Raw genomic sequence first — 21145 nt, 5'->3', positions numbered from 1 at the left:
TAACTGAAACACAGAGGTGCTCAATTCATACTCAACATTCTGAACTTCTGATGTTTAATAAATAAAATGACATAACAAAAAGTTGTATCTGACACCATAGAAGCCAGGAGTGACCTCTTGAAATCTTTTTTTTTTGGTTTGTTTGTTTTTTTTTTTTTTTTGCATTTTTTCCTGTGTCAGTGTGCTTGAAAGGTTTTATCATGGAATGCTGACTAATGCTCAGAAAATAGCGCACTCAGAGCAAGAGAATGCATTAGTCAATGAAAATAGTGCTGCTTCTTTTCTCTGGAAACAGGTATAAAATTCAGCAAGAACAGTGGTGTGGCAGAGGTGGCTGATGCTATAAGGAGTCTCATTTACATTTGAAATGGCAAAACAGCAAACAAAGCTACTGGGGAGCCAGAGAGAGACAGAGACAGAGACACAGAGTGTCAAGAAATAAAAATGTAACCCCTTTAGATTCCCTCTTTGCCTGCCACTGTGCCTGAGCAGTCACCCATAATGCACAACATTCCCTCTTTGCTTTTTAGAATTTATGGCTCTATGTTTTACAGGTCATGTGACTAAATCATCTGTAACTAGTGAGAGTGTATTTTACAGATCTTACTGATGTGACATGATGAAAATTTATCACAATAAAAAGTGCAAATGTGTCAAGTAATACTCAAAATGGTCGTTGCAGACATTGTGGCTTCATTTAGTTAACAAGACTAACATGCAAAGGATTCAAGTCAGTGTTTTCTATGAATGATTTTAGTTCATGCAGTACTACTATGGAAACCAAAAAGCTACACATACAGTATGTACACTGCATAATATCAAAGACATGAGACACAGAAGGCAAAGAAAACATATTTGGATCCAAAATCTAAATTCAAGGCTTCTCAACTCTTTGCAATAGGCCTCTATCTTTAGGTTGAATGGATTACTGTGTCTGCTGTCTGATGAGGTCAAATCTATATTCCAAACAGTCAATTCTTAAAGACTGAGTTCACCCTAAAATTCTGCTGGGACCCAGGCTGTGAGGGGATGCAGGGGTACTGACTGAGCACTGTTCAGTGTATAGACTGTGACATGCATGTCATCAGAGCTAATCGGACTCTGTTTCTCTGCTGCAAAGAAAAGGAGTTCGGGGGTACTTAGACAGTGACTAAAAATGTTAATGTCTGTTTGAGACAGTCAGTGTATGGATACCTATGTTGTTGCTGTGCTAGCGCCTCTCTAGGTAGTGGGTTCATCCTTTAGGTGGCACACTAAACCTTTTTTATATGTGATTAATTGTTGACTATGACTGACTACCACTGTTATATTTTATGTGCTCAAAAAGATTTTTTGGGATGCAGTTACTGTCTCAGATTGCAGAACACTTAAGCCAACAACATCACCTTTCCAAAGAGGGATATCATCAGCAAAAGCATTTGAGGTTTAATTTTGGATGGAATCTATCTATCTATCTGTGGAGCCTTGGGTCACAATGGCACATATCTACCAGCATATCACACACCATATGGCACATTACTGCTCCTTCTCTGTCGCTGAGAGATTATGAACAACATTATTGGCCAGAAGCTGAAAATCATAGTTTGAAAACTGCCTTCGTCTCTTTTCCAAATGATGTCTAGCAATTGCAGCTTTCCTACTGGCAGCGCTCCCAGATCTAGAGCTATGAGGATCCCATCAGCCCCAGCCCTGCAGCGACCACGGTCTGAGAGCTGGAGGTCAGCTCTGGCAAGCGCTAACTGAAAGAGCTGAGGACTTGTAACGGCCTGCCAGGGATGAATGCACTGCTTTGCCAATGAGAGGGCCTCGAGGTGACCCATCTCTCTCACTCTAGTTTAGCTCCACTCATCGAAAGGACCCACAAAACATGGCTGTCAGAGACTCTGTGTGGGGCAGATCATTACTCCACACACAGAATTTTTACTGTGTGGTAGGGCCAGAGTGAGCCTCAGTTTCAGCCTGGGAGTTTCCTGGCTCAGACCAGACCACTTTAGATTACAACCTTTTACATGAGGTATACAATATTAGCCTTCCTAGTACCTAAGTCTGACATAGTGCACTATTCTCAAGAACCTTGTTATTCATAGCGTATTTATCGAAAATCTAATTTCCAATTTGACACACAGAAGTGTGGTTATAAATACTGGTGATACTGGGACTAATTTGATCAATGACCAGTTTTTTACACATTATAGGCAACAGCTCACCTGTGCCTTGTGTGCCACTGACAACAATCATTGCACTGGGCATGCTGCTGGGACCTGGCACTGCTTCGGACACAAAAATCAAGTTTAAAAATTGTTATAATTATTTTCTCACGACTATGAAAGCTTGTGGACTTTACTGCACTACGCTGCCTTGCTGTCTCGTTGTCATGCACAATGTCCCATTGTTCTTTGCACAATGACAATAAAGTTCTTGACTTGACTTATCTCCACCACTTAAAAATATAATACAAACTTATACTTATCCTACCTGTCCTCCCTGGAGTTAAACAGTTCATTGACTTGAATTCAACTTGAATGGTGGTTTTCACGTTATATGTTGAGCTTATACTTACTGCTAACTTACCTGTGTCAGCATCTCCACCTGGTGCATTTACTGTGTGCTGCGAGCTTGTGTTAATAAAAAACGTATTGAGTTTGGCACATTTGGCTGCTTCAGCTTCTAAAGCTTTCCTTTTTTAAAAGACTTTTTCAGCGCCGCCTTTGCTCTTTTTATTGTCCATCATATTAGAGACCTTTTCTGTCACATATGACATCTTCTCTGTCTCAGGGCGGAGGGAACAACTCAAGGATCCAACAGTATTACAGAACCAATGTTAAGTTGTTTCCAGTCGGACACGGACCTCCCAGGCATGCTTACTGTGTGGCTGTTGGAGAATATTGTGGTCTACAGAGAAACCCTACTTAAATTTTGAGTAGCCTACTGGTGCCCATTCTTAGCGAGTGCAGCCTGTATGATCTATTTAGTGTCACTGTCACTTACTGGCCCAACCAGAAAAAAACAGTAGCAATGAGGAAATACGAATATAATAAAACATATAAATATCATTGCATAAAATAGGATGTTACACCTACCTGTTATGCTATGGCATAATTACAGTAGCATTTAAACAAAAAAGGCACAACTACAGTGAAATGACTTTATGATGACTGTGAATTATTATCTATATTTTTTATCTATTTGTTTTTTGAAGTTATTGTTTGTGAGTGTGCTAAAATAAAACCCAACAGCTTGAGAAGAAAAACTGATTGAAGTAGAAAATAACATATTCTTTACTTAAATGGCTCGTATTATTACAAAAGCCTATTCATCCAACAAATTCAAAATGAAAGGATGCCTGCCATTAACAGAGACAACCAGAACCTACATTTGAAAAAAAGCTGTTTTTTTATGACATTGTGGTTTTTGTTACAAAATTACAATGCAATTTTGGATTAGAAGGAAAAACATTTCTAATCTAAACTCACCTGGTTTACACTCATTGAAGTACTATGGTGTATGCTACCACACACCTATGGCAGTCATGACCATGTGTTAATCATATTATGAATATGTGACTGGTGGGAGTTAGAGGCATCTTTCTTCTTTCCAACACCAACACAGTTTATATTGATTTGCTTTTTTTTAATTTAGAGGCAAAGTAATGCAGCAGTTGGCAATTGTTCAACTTGCTAAGATTATCTACTGTGAATACATAGATGAGTATGATGTCAGTGCTGAGGCTGTTTTTTAGTTCATTTATGGACTATACATTGAATAATTAAGTTAGTGGCAAGAATAATCCTTTTTACTTGCAGGGATTACAGCTGGTTTCATTTGAAAAATGTCCATTGTGCGGAACAACTTTCAGCTGTATCTACTGTTAAGCCTTATTTGGGTTTATGTATTTACACTTTTGAAACAAAGACTGAGAAGATTTTAGTGCATACTGTACTACAAGGCAAATTATGTTCAGGTAAATTCACTGTGACAACAGGATCCAGTGTTGCTCATGTATTTCTTTTTCTCATACAGTAAGGCTGTACTTACTTTAATATGCAGGCTTTATGTAAGAGAGTGTGCAGCTAATATTATATCATATATCACTTGACATAAATTACCTACTGTATGTCAAAATTTAGCATCAACACTTGGCTCCTTTGATGCTTCTATCCCCCACATACCACAAGCTATGGATGAGTTTTAAGATGATCCTGCTTTAATGGCACGCTTTAAATGACATCCAACACATTCCACACTAATGCATGATTGCATTTTGTCACACTGGGTGGTTCTGGTATCCGTGTTCATTGCACTGAGGATTATATAAAACAACCTAGCAACTGAGGCCATTTAGTGCCTGGAATATTAATGTAAAGAAAATGAATGCATACTCTATTCAGGTTTGCATGTTAATATATGTACTGTATGTTTTTCCCTTTTGTGTATTGTGCAGATGTGTGTGACCAGTGTGACTGACAGGGTGTGATGTCATCCTATAAAAATGCAATGTAGGTGAGAGCCAGAGTTGTGCGAGGAGTGTTGTAATGCCTTACCTGCGACCTCACACACAAAACAAGACTGCCCTGATAATTTACCACTGCTAAATCTAGCCATGGTACACACAACAAACCATTACATACAAACACAAAAACTGTACACACATCCAAACATACTATCCCAGTATGAATACAAGCAGATATGCATGCGTTCATAATCTTACAGACCTCCCTCTCTCTAGTCCTGTCTCTCTTTCAGTGCTGACTGAGACACTTGGGATGCTGACATTCACTGTGAGAGCTGACACTGTTTGATGAGTCAAGTCCTTCGCTGGCTGCGTTCAGAGGTTTTAAATATGCTTCCCTCAGGTATTGTTAGACACTGTATGATGAAATCTGAGACAGTGGCTCGAGAGAAGGGGCCATAAAAAGATAACCCTAAAATTCTATGAGCATAATTGCAAGAGGGCAGAAACTCCTAACTTTACAGGAACTTTAATCAGTACAATTTTTGATATGGTTTACTTAATTCATTTGAGTAAACCATTTTTACTTCCCTTAAAAGTAAGGCTGAAATGAATGAATGATTTATATGTTTAATGGACCAAACTTGAGCTCCATGTTGCATCACCACTGGCATTCTGTCAGAGTGACATTCTTCCCCAGACGACTTGTTAAAGTTTGATGTTTTGGTCTGGAAAGAAGAGCAGAGCAGTAATATCTGGTATATTGAAATGCTAGACTTGTATACTAGGCCACAATCTTGAGCCGTTAAAAATATTTTTGTCACTTCAAAATCTGTCTTGGTCTTTTAACTTTTAATTCACTCTATACACACTGTTACAACAGTTTTACTGTTATATCAAAGCACATGTAGAGGATGAAGAATTAGCCATTGAGAATTGTCTCTCAAAGGTGTTTTGTGCTTGGACAATTCCATCAGATGTGACGCAACATTAATGCAATGCAGGCAGTGGAGCGTTTTCATGGGGTTTCAAAGCAAGTGCTCACTACATGGCAGATGGCTAAAGCTTGTTTTACTGTTTATCAGCAGCTTCTTGATTAAGAATCTGGTAAAGAAGCAACTTTGACATTCCACTGATAACTTCAGTAGAGAGAATAGTTAGTGCCAAGCTATTCCCACTTCAGTGGTAACATGCATGTGATATGCGTTGTCTGGTTTCATTAGGACATGCTGTCTGTACTTTAACATTTTAACCATCTTAAGGCTAACGAAAAATTAAATTTTGAACCCTTAAATTAAAAAGCACACACACCAACAGCTTATTTCTTCATTTGAATTTTTTGTTTTGAAACAATTAAGTGCTGCTTGTTTTGAACAAAGCCTAATAAGCTTTAATCTACCTTCAAGTAAGGGGGACCTTGTTAAATGACCAATGTGCACAGAGATGCTTTATTCCCCCCTTGGCTAACCCTGTACCAAATGCCTTGACTACTACTCGGGCAGACGTGTCAAAACAGAGCATAAAAACTCAAAGGCAAGGGCACAGGTTGGCAATTAGTAAGCTGACTGACTCTTCCGATGTCCACGGGTGGCTCCTCTTTTTGTTTTTGCCCTCTCTTTTTATGATATGAGCGTCCTCCCATCGGAGTAGAAACGCAAGGAGTTTGGCTGAGCGAGGCTCCGAACAGCAGAGATGGTGTGGGTGGATGGCAGCCTCTGACTACAAATGAGAGCACACAAACGCACAGTCTAATCTGTCACACATGTAATGAGTGCATCCCTGCTATGCTCCCTTAAGAAGACACACCAGTGTGAACGTTCGCATAAACATACACACACATTCATTCCCATACACAGACAGCTACATAGATGGGGAGATGCATAAAGCATGACATTCATATGATTCCAATGCCCTGAAGAGATTACACACACAAGCAGCATGAAACATGTCTGTAGCAGTGCACTGAGAGTTCCTCTTTGTTTTCTGACTTCCTACACGCTAAAACCTAAAGTGCAGTTAAACAAATAAAGGCAGAGGTACAACCAAACCACACATATTTAGTGTTTAGAGGAGAAGCTTTTGAACTGAACTTGTCCTGGCCTCTCTGTACCTGGATTTAATTATGGATTAGACACAGGAAGGTTTTATGAATGCAATAACAGCTGACTGTTGTTCAGCTTCCACATAGGAAAATTGCATGTGTTTTAAACAACCTATCCTCCTTTCTTACCCAGGCAGCTCTCTCTTCGTCTCAATCTCCATATAAAGAGGCTTTCACTGAGGGCATCATCATTTGTTTCTGCTGAATGTTTTCTATCTCTGTCTCTAATGGAACACATTTACACAGGCTTGGGAACAGGGAATTCATGATGAAGGTCTTGTTTTGCATGCAAGTGTACACATACTGTATACGTGATTCCAACTCAGTTACAGGTATACAGTCATGCCAATATAAATCTAGTTCAAATTCAGCCTCATTCAGTTGTATTTAACCAAACTCAGCAATGATAAGTTAACCCTCACACTCCTGATCTACTGTATATGTTTAAGAAAAGTGCTTACCCTGTGATGCGGGGGAGGGTGTCAGTGGAGAAGAGGGCTAGCGGCGGTTTGTCCCGCTCTATGAGCCATATGGTGTATTGCCCACTTTGCTTGGGATGGAGGAACATGGCCATGTCCAGGCTACAGGGACCTTGTCCCCCCCACAGCCAGGGACTCAGCACCCAAGGTCCCCCAAAGGCTGAATTGTTCACCCAGAAGAACTGACCTGAAGGAGAGAGAAAAACAAAGAACTGTAGAACACAAAACAGCACCACAAACAAGATGTACTAGTAAGAAACAGAGGCTGGGTGGGGGGCTTAATGATCTTGCTAATACGCAGATTAGTAGTAGAAGAGAAGCTTGAAAATGATCAGAAATTATAATCTCATGAACACGCTGTGCTGTTACAGTATATACAGAAGCAAGATGAGTGATGGGCTATGGTTTCAGATAGTTTTGAGGCAATGGCTGAGAGCACCACTTGATAAAAATGCATGAAATAAAGCTGCTTTGAAAAAGAGCAGTCAATGACATTCCTTGCACAAAAAAGGGGGGTTAGCGAGTGAAAAAAAAATCAAAGCACAGTTTTTTTCTAGCTTTGATATGAAGTCCCATTTCACTTTCAAACCTATTGCGCTCATTCAAGCAGGAAGTTCATCAGAAGCTGAGAGTTGTGCGTGCGTGTGTGTGTGTGGGGGGGGGGGGGGGGGCACAAAGAATCTCAACTTGAAAAGAAGGAAAATCCATTTTTAATGTGCTCAGTTAAGAAAAGCAGTGTTGATGAGGGGAAGCTGAAAAATGCAAAGCAAAAATCCTGCAGAATAATTGATTTTCAGTCATTTTCCTGAAGCATTCAAGGTGAGCTTGTTGCTGTTTATTTTGCCTGTCAGTATAAGGGTCATGAGGAGCACTCGCTGTTGCAGTTGCAGTTGTAGAAATAAATCAGGAAATATTTTTTAATACAGGGTTGATTTATTTCTCTTCTTTCCTTTTTTAGTTTGTTTCCATTTCCAGGCTGCACTCTGCCTCTGGATAATGGTAATACCAGCTTCCCGAGGGTCAGATTGTATTAAAGTGTACTTTTCTAACTGGGACACGTGTCTCCTTGTGTTTATCAGCTGTTGCACTCAAACAGACTTTTGCCATTAGGGGTCCATGCAATGTTGATATATTATTGGTATGTTACTCCTGATGTTTGGCACGGTAAGAATGCATCTTATTCAGTCTTGAATGACTGATCAGTGTCAACATGTATGCATTGTACATATTTATAACTAATTAGACATGCAGCAACCTGTTTGCCAACATCATTTCCTACATTTCTTATCTGTCTTGCTCTAAAATGTTTAAATAGTTGCAAGGGTAAAACTTAAGGCAAGTGAACTTCAATTTGAAATAAAATATAGGACTTCATTATAGACATGGGCAGGAAGACCTCTGTATTTGCACCTTCTAAATTTGTTACTCCCTCCTTTTATCCTTCACTGATATCCAGTGCTTTCCCTTATCCCCCGAGGTTGCTGAAAAACCGGTGAATTTGGAGGCCTTCATATTGGAGTACTCCAGTTAAACCTCATTTGCTTTCTCTTCCACATTTGCATGCTCCTTACACAGAGAGTCCAGACATTTTGGCAAAGGCGATCTAAGTACTTAGAACACGTTTGCAGGCAATGTGGACTGCAGACATTTTCTATACACTCAGCAGTGTTTTGATATAAAGGTTTTAAAGCTCAGCCTGGAAGGGATTCAGGCCTGGAGGCAAAACACTATTAACTCTTGTTTCCCAGTCCAAAATGAAGATGAAGAAATACCTGTTTGGGAGCAATAATTGACAAAGCAGAAATTATAACAACAAACTGCAAAGAAAAATCTGTAATTCCATTAGCAGAATTCTGCCTCAGCTTCACCTGTGAATACTACTGCCTAACAGAGCTTGGTGCCCTCATTTACCGCATCACAAGGCCTGGTTCAACTGACTGTCTGCCTCAATCTGCATGGTGCAACATGATCATTGGTGGAGCTGTGTAGACAGTGATCTTCACTCCACAGCGTAAATACTCTGCATTTAAAAAAATAATGATAACTCAAGATATGCAAACTGCTGTTGTGAAGGACATATTCAAGACACCTGTCTTTAAGATTTGTTTCCTCAACTTTTGCTTGCTTAAGCAGGTTCATTCAATAATCCATTCTGTAACATTTCAGACACCGGGACTTAAAACACTGTGAAAATGAGATCTTTCCTTAACAGCTGTTCTTAGTAGAGGAGAGGTTCATAAAAAACAATTACGTGACTCTGTTGGTGGAGGGAACTTTCAATAACCACACCTGCAGGTGCACTGCAGTTGGCCTGTTTTGCTGCCATTAATGGACCTTTTTGGAGGCAAGTTCTCATTTATTTGTGAAGTTCAGATGTGTAATTGACAGGGCTTATAAAACGGTACTTGATTACTGGCCCTCTGAGGGGGAAGACAAACCCCAAAAAACAGAAACAGAACCATTTCAATCCAAAGTGATAGTTGCATTCTGTATCGTTGAATCAAGCTGGTAAACACTTTTCTTGCTCTCAGTGCGGTTACAGATTCAATCAACTGAGGCTCTTGTTGACATAGCATACCAAATCAGGCAAACTGTTGGTGAGAACAGAATTCCCTCAGATAATAAAATTGCAGCTAAAGGCCTGAGAGAAAGAGGAAAACAAACCATTCAAATTGTATTCTCTGCCAAATCCTCTTATAGCATAATGCATTTACCCAGGGCCAGCACAAGCTTTTTGGGGTCCTAACAATTTCACTGCTTCACATTTTAATTTACAACCCATTCATTGGCGCAACCTAGTGACAGCTTCTACTGTCAAGAGATTGTGTAAAAGTATGTTCTGCATGCTGATAAATCGCCTTCTTGTCACAGTGTTTGTTGGTTTCTGCTTTAAAATTATTTATTTTCAGCCTCAGTGATTTGGCCTTTAAAATCAGAGATTAAGGGGGTGTAGCCATGATTCAGTTTTTATGGTGAAATAAAAAGGAAGTTGTCAACTTGAAGACAATACATAAAACTTAACCACGCTTATTCCTTTCAGGCGCTTTATGGAGAGAAAAAGCAATAGTAGGAGCATTATCAAGATAAAAGTGTAGTGGACCCAGTTTGGTCCTTTGGGCAAAAAAACATTGTCAGGGTTTGTGTAATAAGTTTTATTAAAGCCAAAATCCATGATCACAGATATATGTGAAATAACTGAGTACAAAAAAAATCTAGATTTGCCAGAATGTTGGTCCTCAAGTTGTCAACTGTTTATTAGGGCCCGAGCAACGAGTTGCGTGGGCCCAACGGGGCCATGCAACGAGTTGCAAGGACCCTCTTGTTTTCGTTCGGTTTATTATTATTATTATTATTATTATTTTTTTTCTTCTTTTTCCGCCTCTTTGATTGCCTTTTTGAAGGCCTTAACATGCGTCAAAACTCCTGAAAATTTGCAGACGCGTCAGGCACGGCGAAAAATTTAAGAATTTAGGGGTCTTGAGCATGGGTGTGGCAAAATGGCCTCGGTAGCGCCACCTACATTTTTAACGGAACAGCCCCTCAAGCCCGTTGCGCCTAAAAATCTGAAAATCTGCACACATATGTAACATCCCATGACGCACCAAAAAGTCTCTTGGAGCCATATTCTAAACCCAACAGAAAGTATTTTTATTTTGACCGGAAGGTGAAAAAATTGTGTGCTTTTGGCCATTTCCAGGGGTCGCTTGAACGCGAACTAGTCCTAGACGCATTATCCGATTGACTTCAAAATTTGATAATTTGTTCTTAAGACATAGACGAAGTTAAATTGCAAAAGTTTCTGACTTTTCATTAAAGGGCGTGGAAGTTATGGCCCCTCAAAGTTCGATCACTCGCCACAAAACAGGAAGTTGCTTTATATTTGCTATATTTCGGCCATACTTTGTCCAAACTGCATCAAACTTTACAGGATTGTTAATGGTACCTATCTGCACACATCCATATGTCAATATTCATACAATTGTTGTAGCACCACCTATTTATAGCAGGAAATGACATATTTTATAGTGTGATGTCCAGTTTCTAGACGGGTGACCAGATTGACTTCAAATGTTGTCAGCCCCTCCTTGACAATTTTTGGAAGAAGTCCTCCGAAAATTGTGAGTTTTGGTCGAAGCGTGTGCCGGTTCTGGCCCGTCAAAGTTCGGAAACCCAACTTCCTGTTTGAAACCTCAGATTTTGGGGTAACTTCCTGTTGCGACTCTCGACTTTATCCTATAGATGGAGCCATTGTATTACTCTTTGATGGGTTTTTGGAAGGGGGTCTCTGTGTGTGTGTGTGTGTGTGTGTGTGTGTGTGTGTGTGTGTGTGTCTGAGGGGGGAGGGGAAGAGGAGTTGATTGAGTCTGTGAGAAGCTGCCACAGGGAGGTTACAGTCAAGAGAGCCAAGAGCTGTCACAGATGATGAGCTCTGAAAAATATTATCACAGAAAATAATTAGCATAAAAGCTTTTATTTTAAATTTGTTGCAACAAATTCAGGTTTCTTACACTGTTTCCCTTATTGAAAACTAAATTCTACCTGAAATGTATCAATAAAAATCTTCTTTTGCAGTTAATGTCACCAGTTTATAGTTTAGTTTTAATAGCATTCCCTGTCACTGATGTGCCTTTAATTATCGGTTCTATCAGGGATCATTTATGTGTTTATCTTACGGGGGTGAGCCACCTCACAGGTTGGTTATATTACCTGTTGACCTCAGCTCAGTGAGCTAAGACAATGTTTAATGCAGTGTTTTTTCTGATATGAAAATGGATATTATTCAGCACATCTAACCTCAGCAGGCCCCTCTTCAGAAACTCATATCTGCAGATGTCAAAGCTGGCTCAAAAAATTAAACTGGCTTCAAATTAATTTGAAGGAATTGTAGGTTATTTTGAATTCATGTAATCTTACCATATGTCTCCCCTTGACCAAAGCTGAGCGTGGATTGATGCTGTCTTTACAGTTTGGTTTTGATCAGTTAGGAAATTTCACAAGGGGTCAGCTGATTTTTTTGTGTTACTCAGTGTACGGCAACAGGAAAAGTGCATGTCTACATCCACCGGCGTCGAGGTGAACCAGCTGAATATAAGCCACTCAAGTTGACGACAAGTGCATTGAAAAGTAAAAGCTGCTGGCCTTTACCTTTTCTTTGTCAAAGCGCCTGTTCAGCCAGTAGTTAGTAAAGTAATATTTTCAGCGTTGTCCACAGTCTCATGACATGTTTAACAGGAAGCACAGCACGCTGGTTAAGCTCATGGCAAACTGTTACTAACAGCTAAAATGAAAGCTTGTCTGTATGTAGTCTAACTGGTTAGTTTGTCACTAATCTCCAAATTTTGCAAATTGCTATAAACTTCACTCTCTTAAACCAGTAACAGTCTGAGCTGGACTGATAGGGGTCTGTATGGATAAAGATAAAATCCGAATGATACCCATCCCTACAGCTGGTTAGTGGCTTCGCCCTGACTTTAGGCAGCTGAGATATTCACTGTTCAAATAACTTCATTATAAGCCTTGTTTAAGCATAAATGATTTATATATGCACCCAATAACAGAACTTAAAAAAAATGCTTTTGCTCAAAGCTCAAAGCTTTTAAACTCAAGTTAAAACTGAGTTTTATCTCCTTTTGGGAGGGGGTATCTCTCTCTGTGTTTGTGTGTGTGTGTGTGTGTGTGTGTGTGTTTGTGTTTGTGTTTGAGGGGGGAGGGGAAGAGGAGTTGATTGAGTCTGTGAGAAGCTGCCACAGAGAGGTTACAGTCAGGAGAGCCAAGAGCTGTCACAGATGATGAGCTCTGAAAAATATTATCACAGAAAATAATTAGCGTAAAAGCTTTTATTTTAAATTTTTACATCTCGGAAGTGTGAACTGTTACGCCAGCGTGTGCCCTGCGACCTGCGTCGACCCCGCGGTTGCCGGAGTCCCGCGGTCGCCGCTCCCCCGACGGGCGCCGGGTGCGAGGGCCCGTTCAACGCTGCTCGCAGCTTTAATTTTGTGTTGTGATTAAAAAAAAAAAAACATACTCTATTGTGAGAATTTATTGCAATACAGGTAGAGAGGGAGAGGGTGTACGGGTCGTGGTCTCCACCTCCTTTGTGAATATTATGCAGATATACTAACTGAATACCATCAAATTCTTTGACTGAATAATGCACGTACAGTTATATAAGATAGATGATTAACCTTAATTTACACCCTTTCATCAAAGAAAATATATGTTTATGCAAGGCTGAATTTCTCACTAACCCAAGAGAACACAATTCAAGAAATCTTGATTATAACTTCCTATTCATACTGTGTGAAAATACACTATCCAGTCCTGCATATTTTTAGTGAGGACAATATAATATGTATTTCATATTTTTCAGACACATTTAATTGTGTATTTCTGCATCACAAGAAACTAGAGGGAAGCTTTGGTGACAAAGTCCATGGCATGGTTTTTCTAATATTTCATGTATCATTATAAAATGAATTGAAAATATTCAGACTTTAAGGTAAGCAGGTGAATGTAAAGACAACATTGCTTCTTTTTTCCGTAGATGTAATGTAATGGAATCTTTTGTACCAGTAAACAAGGATTTGTTCATCTGTAAAAGCATTGCACATTTTGCAGTTCAGGTGGGATACTAAGGTGTACAGCTATCTGCAGTGAGGTTGCCTTCATTTAACCTGTACAAACACCTGTAATACAGTATTTTCTACATGAAAGTCCTGTTCACTCTTTGAAGCTCGCCAAATCAATTTGAAGTTATAGTGGTCATCATATTTGACATAGGCTGCAGCGTTCATGTTCAGTTTAGTAATTTCTTCTAGTGTGTTTTAATTCCACACCACTCAGCCATATCAGGGAAACCAGTTTGATTGATTTGCTTCTGTTTTGTTGTCAGCAGCTGAACAGCTGGAAGATCTGATGTGGCCATGCTGAGCACTGGCATAAAGACCTTGATGTCAACAACAAAAATATTAGCACAGAGAAGGAGAGCAGAGAGCACTGAGCACCAACGTTCAGCAATGTAGCGGCTGTGCATGACTCAAGAGTGTATTAATAATAATGTTAAACCAACTTCACCTAAAATCATTGCTTAAAAGTAAAGTTGAGCAACAAGCTCAACAAACAAGGTCACTGGCCAAACATAAGTACCACAAACAGATTAGAAAAAGAAAACAACTGAGTACAATATTATCACTCTAAATTACAGTAGTGAAGCACAAACCATGAAATTGGAAAGTCAAAAAACGAATGTCAAAACTTCAATGATGATCCAGCATCTGCTGCAGTAGCTGCAGTTCTAACTTCATTACAGAGTTATAATTAAATATTTTCAGCTAGTTTTCTGTGCAGTGTTTCAGCAGTGTTTTCTCTTCATTATTCCATCCATCACTTTCATGAACCACTGTTGCTTAAAAAAAGGTAGCTATTACTGTAGAGTGTACATAAGCTATTTTTTATTTCTTTTATAAACACTTTTCAAGCAAGTACGTGAAGACAGACAGATGTTCAAAAAACCTAAAACAAAAGTAACACTCAGAGAACATGATGACAAACCTTTTTTTCCACTGAAAAAGTAATTACATCCAATGAGGTCATTACTTTATTAGAGTGAACAAACTTGTCAACTGGGTGTGAGTTAACAGACACAAAACTGTGAAATAGAACTGCTCTTCAAAGGCACAGCTGAAAGTAATTTTGACAGCCAATGAAACGGCTTATCAATTTAAATAAAAACTCTATAAGTAGCTGTAAAATTGCCTTTTGTCTTGGCATTCTGTAGAAAATTGTTTTTCTAATGCAAACCTTAATGATACTGTGTGGGTGCATTCAAAGACAAAGCTTAAACATATGTTTAAAATAAAACACTGGCACTGATATAGGAAATCTTAAGAGTCTGAGTTTTGAACATATCAAGAGGCTCTTGTTTTGAAAATTCTATTACTGCAGTGAATATTTATTACTGTAATAACAGTGTGAATCTTAATTTGATAATAAGTCACAAGTTTGAACATTTATGTGAAGGAGAGCAGTGACTGAGACATGCATATGAACAAAAACTGCAGAAGAAATAATTTGATGAGAGACGAGAGGTGTCAGGTGTCATATATTGATTAGGGTCTAAATGTGAATACAATGCTAATAATGTCATAGCACTGCATAGTACAAACAAGAAAGATTTTCAGTGCTTTTTTAAAATGCTGCACAATGAATGATTACTCTGGGATATTTCTATGTGAGGAATATAAATGATTTGACTCCCACCATCAAAGACACAAATCTCTGATGCTGTTAAATAATACTTCAATAGATAACAATTTTCCTACCCCCAACCACTTAAATTAGTTTCACAGCAGCCATATCAGTTCCTCCGTTTATGATGCCTCAGGCAGCTTTCAAATCATCAGTACACAATTCATTAATCACTTCCCTTGAAATATACTGAAAACAAAACAACAGATCAAAAGGACTGTTGGACGATTGTTTTAATCCGTTAAATGCAAGTTATTTTTAGAATATAGTATCTGTTTTTATCTCTATCAGAAGACTGAACCATTAATCTGTGGACCCAATGACAAATACATTGTTACATTGCATTGTTATAAATTGATTAAACCCCATTCTTAAACACATGTCCTGTTGTGTGGCAAAAACTATTTGCACTTTAAGCACAAGGTGCATATAGAGTGTATTGTGTATTTTAATACCTGCAGTACTGTGGATATTCCACTGACACTCAAGAAGCTATTAGTCATCCTATGTAGAGGCACAGTACGTAGTAAAAGGTCATGCAAGGAGCAACTATTCTGCAAATACAAAACAAAGTTGCACTGTTTTCCAAAGACTGACACTGACACAAACTTTCTGCAGCCGTGTTCATACTGTCTGCAGTGGACTATATTAATATTCATACCATGCAGACCCGAGAAAGTAAGATGGACACAGGGACAGGGAGTTGAGACAGTAGACTGTTAACACTGTGTCATGTTGCCAGTGCCAAGCAAAATAAACAAGCAAGTCAACTAAGAGCCTTAGTAGTGATTTAAAGAGGGTTAGTGTTGACTTCAGCCTGAGGGACAAAAGTGTCTGGGCCCAGCAAGCTGACTGATTAAGTGGCCTTGTTTATAGATAGAGCTGATACAAACACTGCCAATGGGTCTCTCCCAAATGAATGAATGATGCCACAGGCCATCCACTGGGCTGTCAGCCACTGCTGAGCTCTGCTCATTTGCAACAGGTGCACAGGAGAGGTAAACATAAATGAGGACTTTTCTAACATTGTCAGTTGACTGGTATTAACACAACATCAACAGTTGCACTGACGCAAAGAGTAATTTTGGTGCTCTAAGTGGATAAATGTAAGTGAATGACTGTAATTTCCTAATTTTCCATTCCCCATTGTTTTCCATTAGAGACCTTAACTTGTATATGTATTTAACACAGTCAGAAGCTACTCCTGTCAGTTTCATAGTGTAGCTTTGCCTTAGCTTAAGTCAAAATCCATTAACATTTCAATTTTTTTTTTTTTTTATTTTACTCTTAATCCTGTGTCAAATGTCCTCATTGTGCTCCACACTGTGCTAACTCAGTATTTTCTAAACTATATTTTAGTCTTGTCTTTTTTTGGTAGTGATACTGTGATACTGCATGGTGATATAGTCACAGTTAGTGTTTAATACTGTTGGTGCAGTCTTTTCATCATCTGGTCTTGGTCGTGGACAAAAGGGAAACTGATGAACATATTTAGAAGTTTTAACCAAGACGCAATACAGGATTTACTGTTACTCTGAGCCATGTAGCAAAGACAAGGACTGCAGCACAGAGCTTTCACACATTCATTTATGATATTGCACAGTGAACAGTTCTAGTGGTTGGCCACTTGGAACCCCTACATACTTTCCCAACTGATCTCAGTGTTGGAACCATCCACCATCCCTGTAACAATCCCACTCCACCAAATTTCTTGACTGCATATTGCTGTATGTTTCATAAACACTTGTTTCACACACACAATCCTGAGCCATGTTAACAGTCTAGTGTAAGCAATCAGAAAAGCTGTATTGTGTGTCACAAAGAAAAGCTAATTTGTCTTTGACATGGCTCACAAATGAAAAACAAAACCCAAATTCAAACTTCTTAGTGAGCTAGGCTTTGGTGGACAACACAAACACCCAAACTCACACAAGCTGACAGCAGTTGATATTGAAGGAAGTGGTACAGAGAATGAAATCTAATAGTCTAACATTACTATTAACAATAAGCTTTCATTGTCAACAGTCTATTACTGCTCATTACACAAATAATCACAATCATCAATAGCAATGAAAACAACAATTATCACCAATAATCTACCCTTGTATAAAAGTAATAGTGTCTAAATGAAGTTGCTAATCAGAGTAAATTTGTTGTTTGTTTGTATATTTTTGTTTCTTAACTTGGACCTAATTGGAGTTTGCCAACTCCACCAACATCATTTACATTTTTCTCTAAACACTGTTAAACTGCCTGAAAACCCATCAGCACAAAAACATTCCCTATTTTGTAGAAGGCCCAAAAATCAACTGCAGACAATGGATTGTATATCAAGAAAAATCCACACCAGTGAGCCCTGATATTCGGCGAGGACCAGCAACTAACCTCAAATAACCTGAAGACACAAAAATTGCTAACATTTTAAAGCTTCAAATACCGTGCTCAGAGAATTTTTTCTGTCCCATTACTGCATTGTTTTGATGGTGTAAAGCTGGTAATTGAGAGCTGTCAAAGGCCACTTTTCACAGTCAAATGTCCAACAAAATTACTGTTACTTTTTAGGTCTAACACATACTCTTGTCCATGTCAGAAAAATTTGATATACATGTTGGAAGTGCAGCAATGCAGCAGAGTGGTCTGATGCACAGTCAAACAGTAAACAATTCATTTCAGGAGGAAGGTCATCAAAGCACTTGAACAACCTCTAACTTAGCTAGAAATGACTGAATGAAGATGTGAGGCGTGTTCAAATATTGTGGTCAAAAAACTAATTACAGGGAATGTACTAAAGGACTAACATACTGACTGGACACTGATAAAAGAAAGAAAATAACTTCAGAGGCATGTTGAGATTATGGGTGGGATCAGTTCGCACAAGTTACATGGTCTTGCCTGGCAAAAAGGCTCAAGATCCAACAGCTGAGGGAAATATATAAAAAACTGGGACACGTACTGCCTTTGTAGTCGAGACAAAAAGGAATGAATACATAAATTAGTAGATCCTCTGAGCAGAAACGGCACCCAAGTGTTCATAAAAAAAAAAAAAAAAATCCCTCTCGGCAACAGATACCCACCCAGTAAAACTAGCAATCATGAAGTCTGTGAGAAGGTAGATAAGATAGCTTGTTGATTGCTCAGGAAGCTGATAGTATCTCCTGGAGTGAATTCCTTAAGGCTACAATATTATCCGATTATGGCACATTAAAAGGGAGAAGCGTTGTAATAACTCCATTAAGGACTTCTGCCATTTTCCTCTGCCCTTGTCTCTCTTGTGCCTCTTTCCACCATCCTCATGTGGGGGAGAGGGAGAAGAGAGAAACATCTTCGGTGTGTCTGTGTCAGTGCTAATGTGAAAAAGTGTGTAAGTCTGCATTTTGTGTGCATGTTTAATTCATTTACCTAGATTAGAACTAATGTGTTTGTGTTTGCATGTGCTCAAGTGCATGAGTGTGCCACAGTTCTACCTGAAGGCAGTTTTGTTGTTCTTAGTTGGTTTATGAATATGTGTTATGGTTTAGGATGGCTGACAAGGGACTGGCTAAAGACTGAGGGCCAGCCAGCAGCTTCTCAGTAAAGGGTGTTGATGGATCACAATCCACTTGGGAAAGTCAACACTTCCTTCCCCCGCCACCACCTCCTGCCTGGCCTGCTTGCAGGGAGAAATCCCAAAGCTGTTCTCAACTAAAGGCCTGGAAGTGCAGCAGCAGGCAGCAGGGTCGCAGCCGTAGACTAACAGTGAGCTGTCATGTGTGGCAGGCTGTATGGACTTAAATCAAATGATACAAATTACATCTGTAACGGGGGTGGGGTGTCTATCTGTTATAAATTAGTAGAAATACACTATGACCTATTTGTTGTCTCATTTGCTCTGTCATGGAACCATTCTTCCATAGTTTCCTTTGAGATGATGGAACATTCTGTGCCAACTATGATAGTGATAGTGTAAAGAAGTAATGAGTGCCTTATTATGGACATCATGACTAATCTATTGTTTTGAACAACCCTCTGTTCTGTTGTGTACTATCAGGCTCTAATTGCAACACTAAAAACTGGTGAAACTACCAGAGGTAGTAGTTGTTACGTGTTGGTACATGGTGGGCCGGTGGTTGTCAGTGGCTCATCCTGGCATCAGGCTTCCAAGCTTACAAGGCACATGTACACTGAACAGTTACTGTTCCATATATAGACTTACAAAGTTACAAGAGGAAAAATGAAATGTAAACAGAGAGGGCAGCCTAGTTTGTGACAGTGGACTGAAAGTGCAAAAAATCACTGTAAAAAGGCTGAAATCGTGACAAGAATCCATTACATCTTGAACTGTGTCTCAGTCCTAAAATGATTAAACAACTGGTGCCAGGAGAGTGGGAGTGAGCAAACAAACATGGATAAATCCAAGAACAGTCCTTCTGTGACACAACTTAACAGTTCTTTTTGTGTTGTGATATCATAGCAATATCTAATTTGTAGTTATTAAAGTCAAAGTAACTGGAGAGTGCATACCTCTGCTGGTGCAGTACAACTGAAAAGATGTGCTAACTTCCACATGCTGGTTTAGTAGAAATGTTTTGTTTCTTTCATGCCCCACTACAGTCTTGTTCGCATCAGGACATGAACACCCTTTGACTCCACCTGAAACAGGACATCAGATATTGATGCTCAAATGCTATCCAAGCATCTTATCCCAATACAGTGACACTATATAGCCAATAACCAACAAATTTGTATTTATTACAGCTTCCCTACCATGACTAGCTACGTTTTAAAAAATCTATTTACAAATTTAACTGCTAAGATTCAAACAAAGTGAGGTGAATGTTGCCACTTTTCTATCACTTGAATTAGTCATGTTACTATTCCCTGTTATGAAAAGGTGATTTCATTTTATCCATTATTATTGTTGTAAGTTGTGTGAAACCTGTGCACAAACAGTTAATATCTGTTGATGCTGATAATGGTACAGTTCAGTAAAAGTTGCATAATATTTAGTCTTACTTGAATAGAAGCCTTGTGTTAAGGGTAGAAACCGTGGTTTTTGGCACTCTTGCTTGAAAAGCTGTCAGTGCTTTAGTTATACTGTTAACAGTTAGAAAAAGCCCACCAACACCATTCCAGGGGGTGTGAGACTGCTGATACCATACCAGACTCCTGCAGGCATTTGCCGGTGCTGAGAAAGACAGTGAGGAGACTACGGTAATTTAGTGCTAGCCTTCGTCACAGAGTGAAATGAAGTGCAAGGGCGCTCAGTCATGCTCAACAAGTCCCTCTGTTTATTATCAGATGGCAGCCATCACTTCACGCTACGGGTGACAAATTCTCTGCCACATATAAACATGCGTGGTGGCTCGTGGAGAGAGGTGTGTGGGTTTTGTGGCGAGCATGAACATATTCCCATCAACACTCACACACTAGCGAAAATCACCCTCTTTTTCTTAAACTTGATTTACTCTCAGACAATTTCTTTTACTCAAACACATACATTCAGACTTCCAGAGGGAGTAAACAGTAAACACTCAGCTCGATCTCCCGGCACGCCTCTTCAGATAGTGGCAGACCGGCCAAGGGGTTATATGTCGGCGCTTCTGTTTGCACACATAGATTGGTTGTGGTGATGCAGTGACTGGAAATATTTAAAGACCGGACTGTCCCACAAATACGAACAGGCAAACAAAAGCTCAAACACATCATTGATCATGCAGGTTCAGTGAGCCCGCTTTCAATTAAACTCAACTAAGAGGTTTTTAAAACACCTACATCCACACACGCATTCATTTCTAAATGCTCAGCAGCCCATTTGTGCTCAAAGCATCGTCTCAAACACACACACACACACACACACACAGCAAAAGCTAATTTAATTAGCTATCCTGC

General features: G+C 39.3%; 1 protein-coding gene across 2 annotated transcripts in view; it reads right to left on the bottom strand.

The window, feature by feature from the left end:
- Positions 1-21145, bottom strand: part of alk (ALK receptor tyrosine kinase) — a 298545-nt gene that overhangs the window by 109870 nt on the left and 167530 nt on the right. For both annotated transcript variants that reach the window (XM_018695171.2, XM_018695172.2), the window contains exon 4: positions 7013-7217. In XM_018695171.2, the coding sequence (XP_018550687.1) occupies positions 7013-7217 (205 nt within the window). The remainder of the gene's footprint in view (positions 1-7012; positions 7218-21145) is intronic.

This window comes from Lates calcarifer, linkage group LG19, assembly GCF_001640805.2.
Source record: "Lates calcarifer isolate ASB-BC8 linkage group LG19, TLL_Latcal_v3, whole genome shotgun sequence".
NCBI classification, from domain to species: domain Eukaryota; kingdom Metazoa; phylum Chordata; class Actinopteri; family Centropomidae; genus Lates; species Lates calcarifer.
The sequence above is the reverse complement of the archived record's forward strand: the minus strand, read 5'-3'. Positions and strand labels throughout refer to the sequence as shown.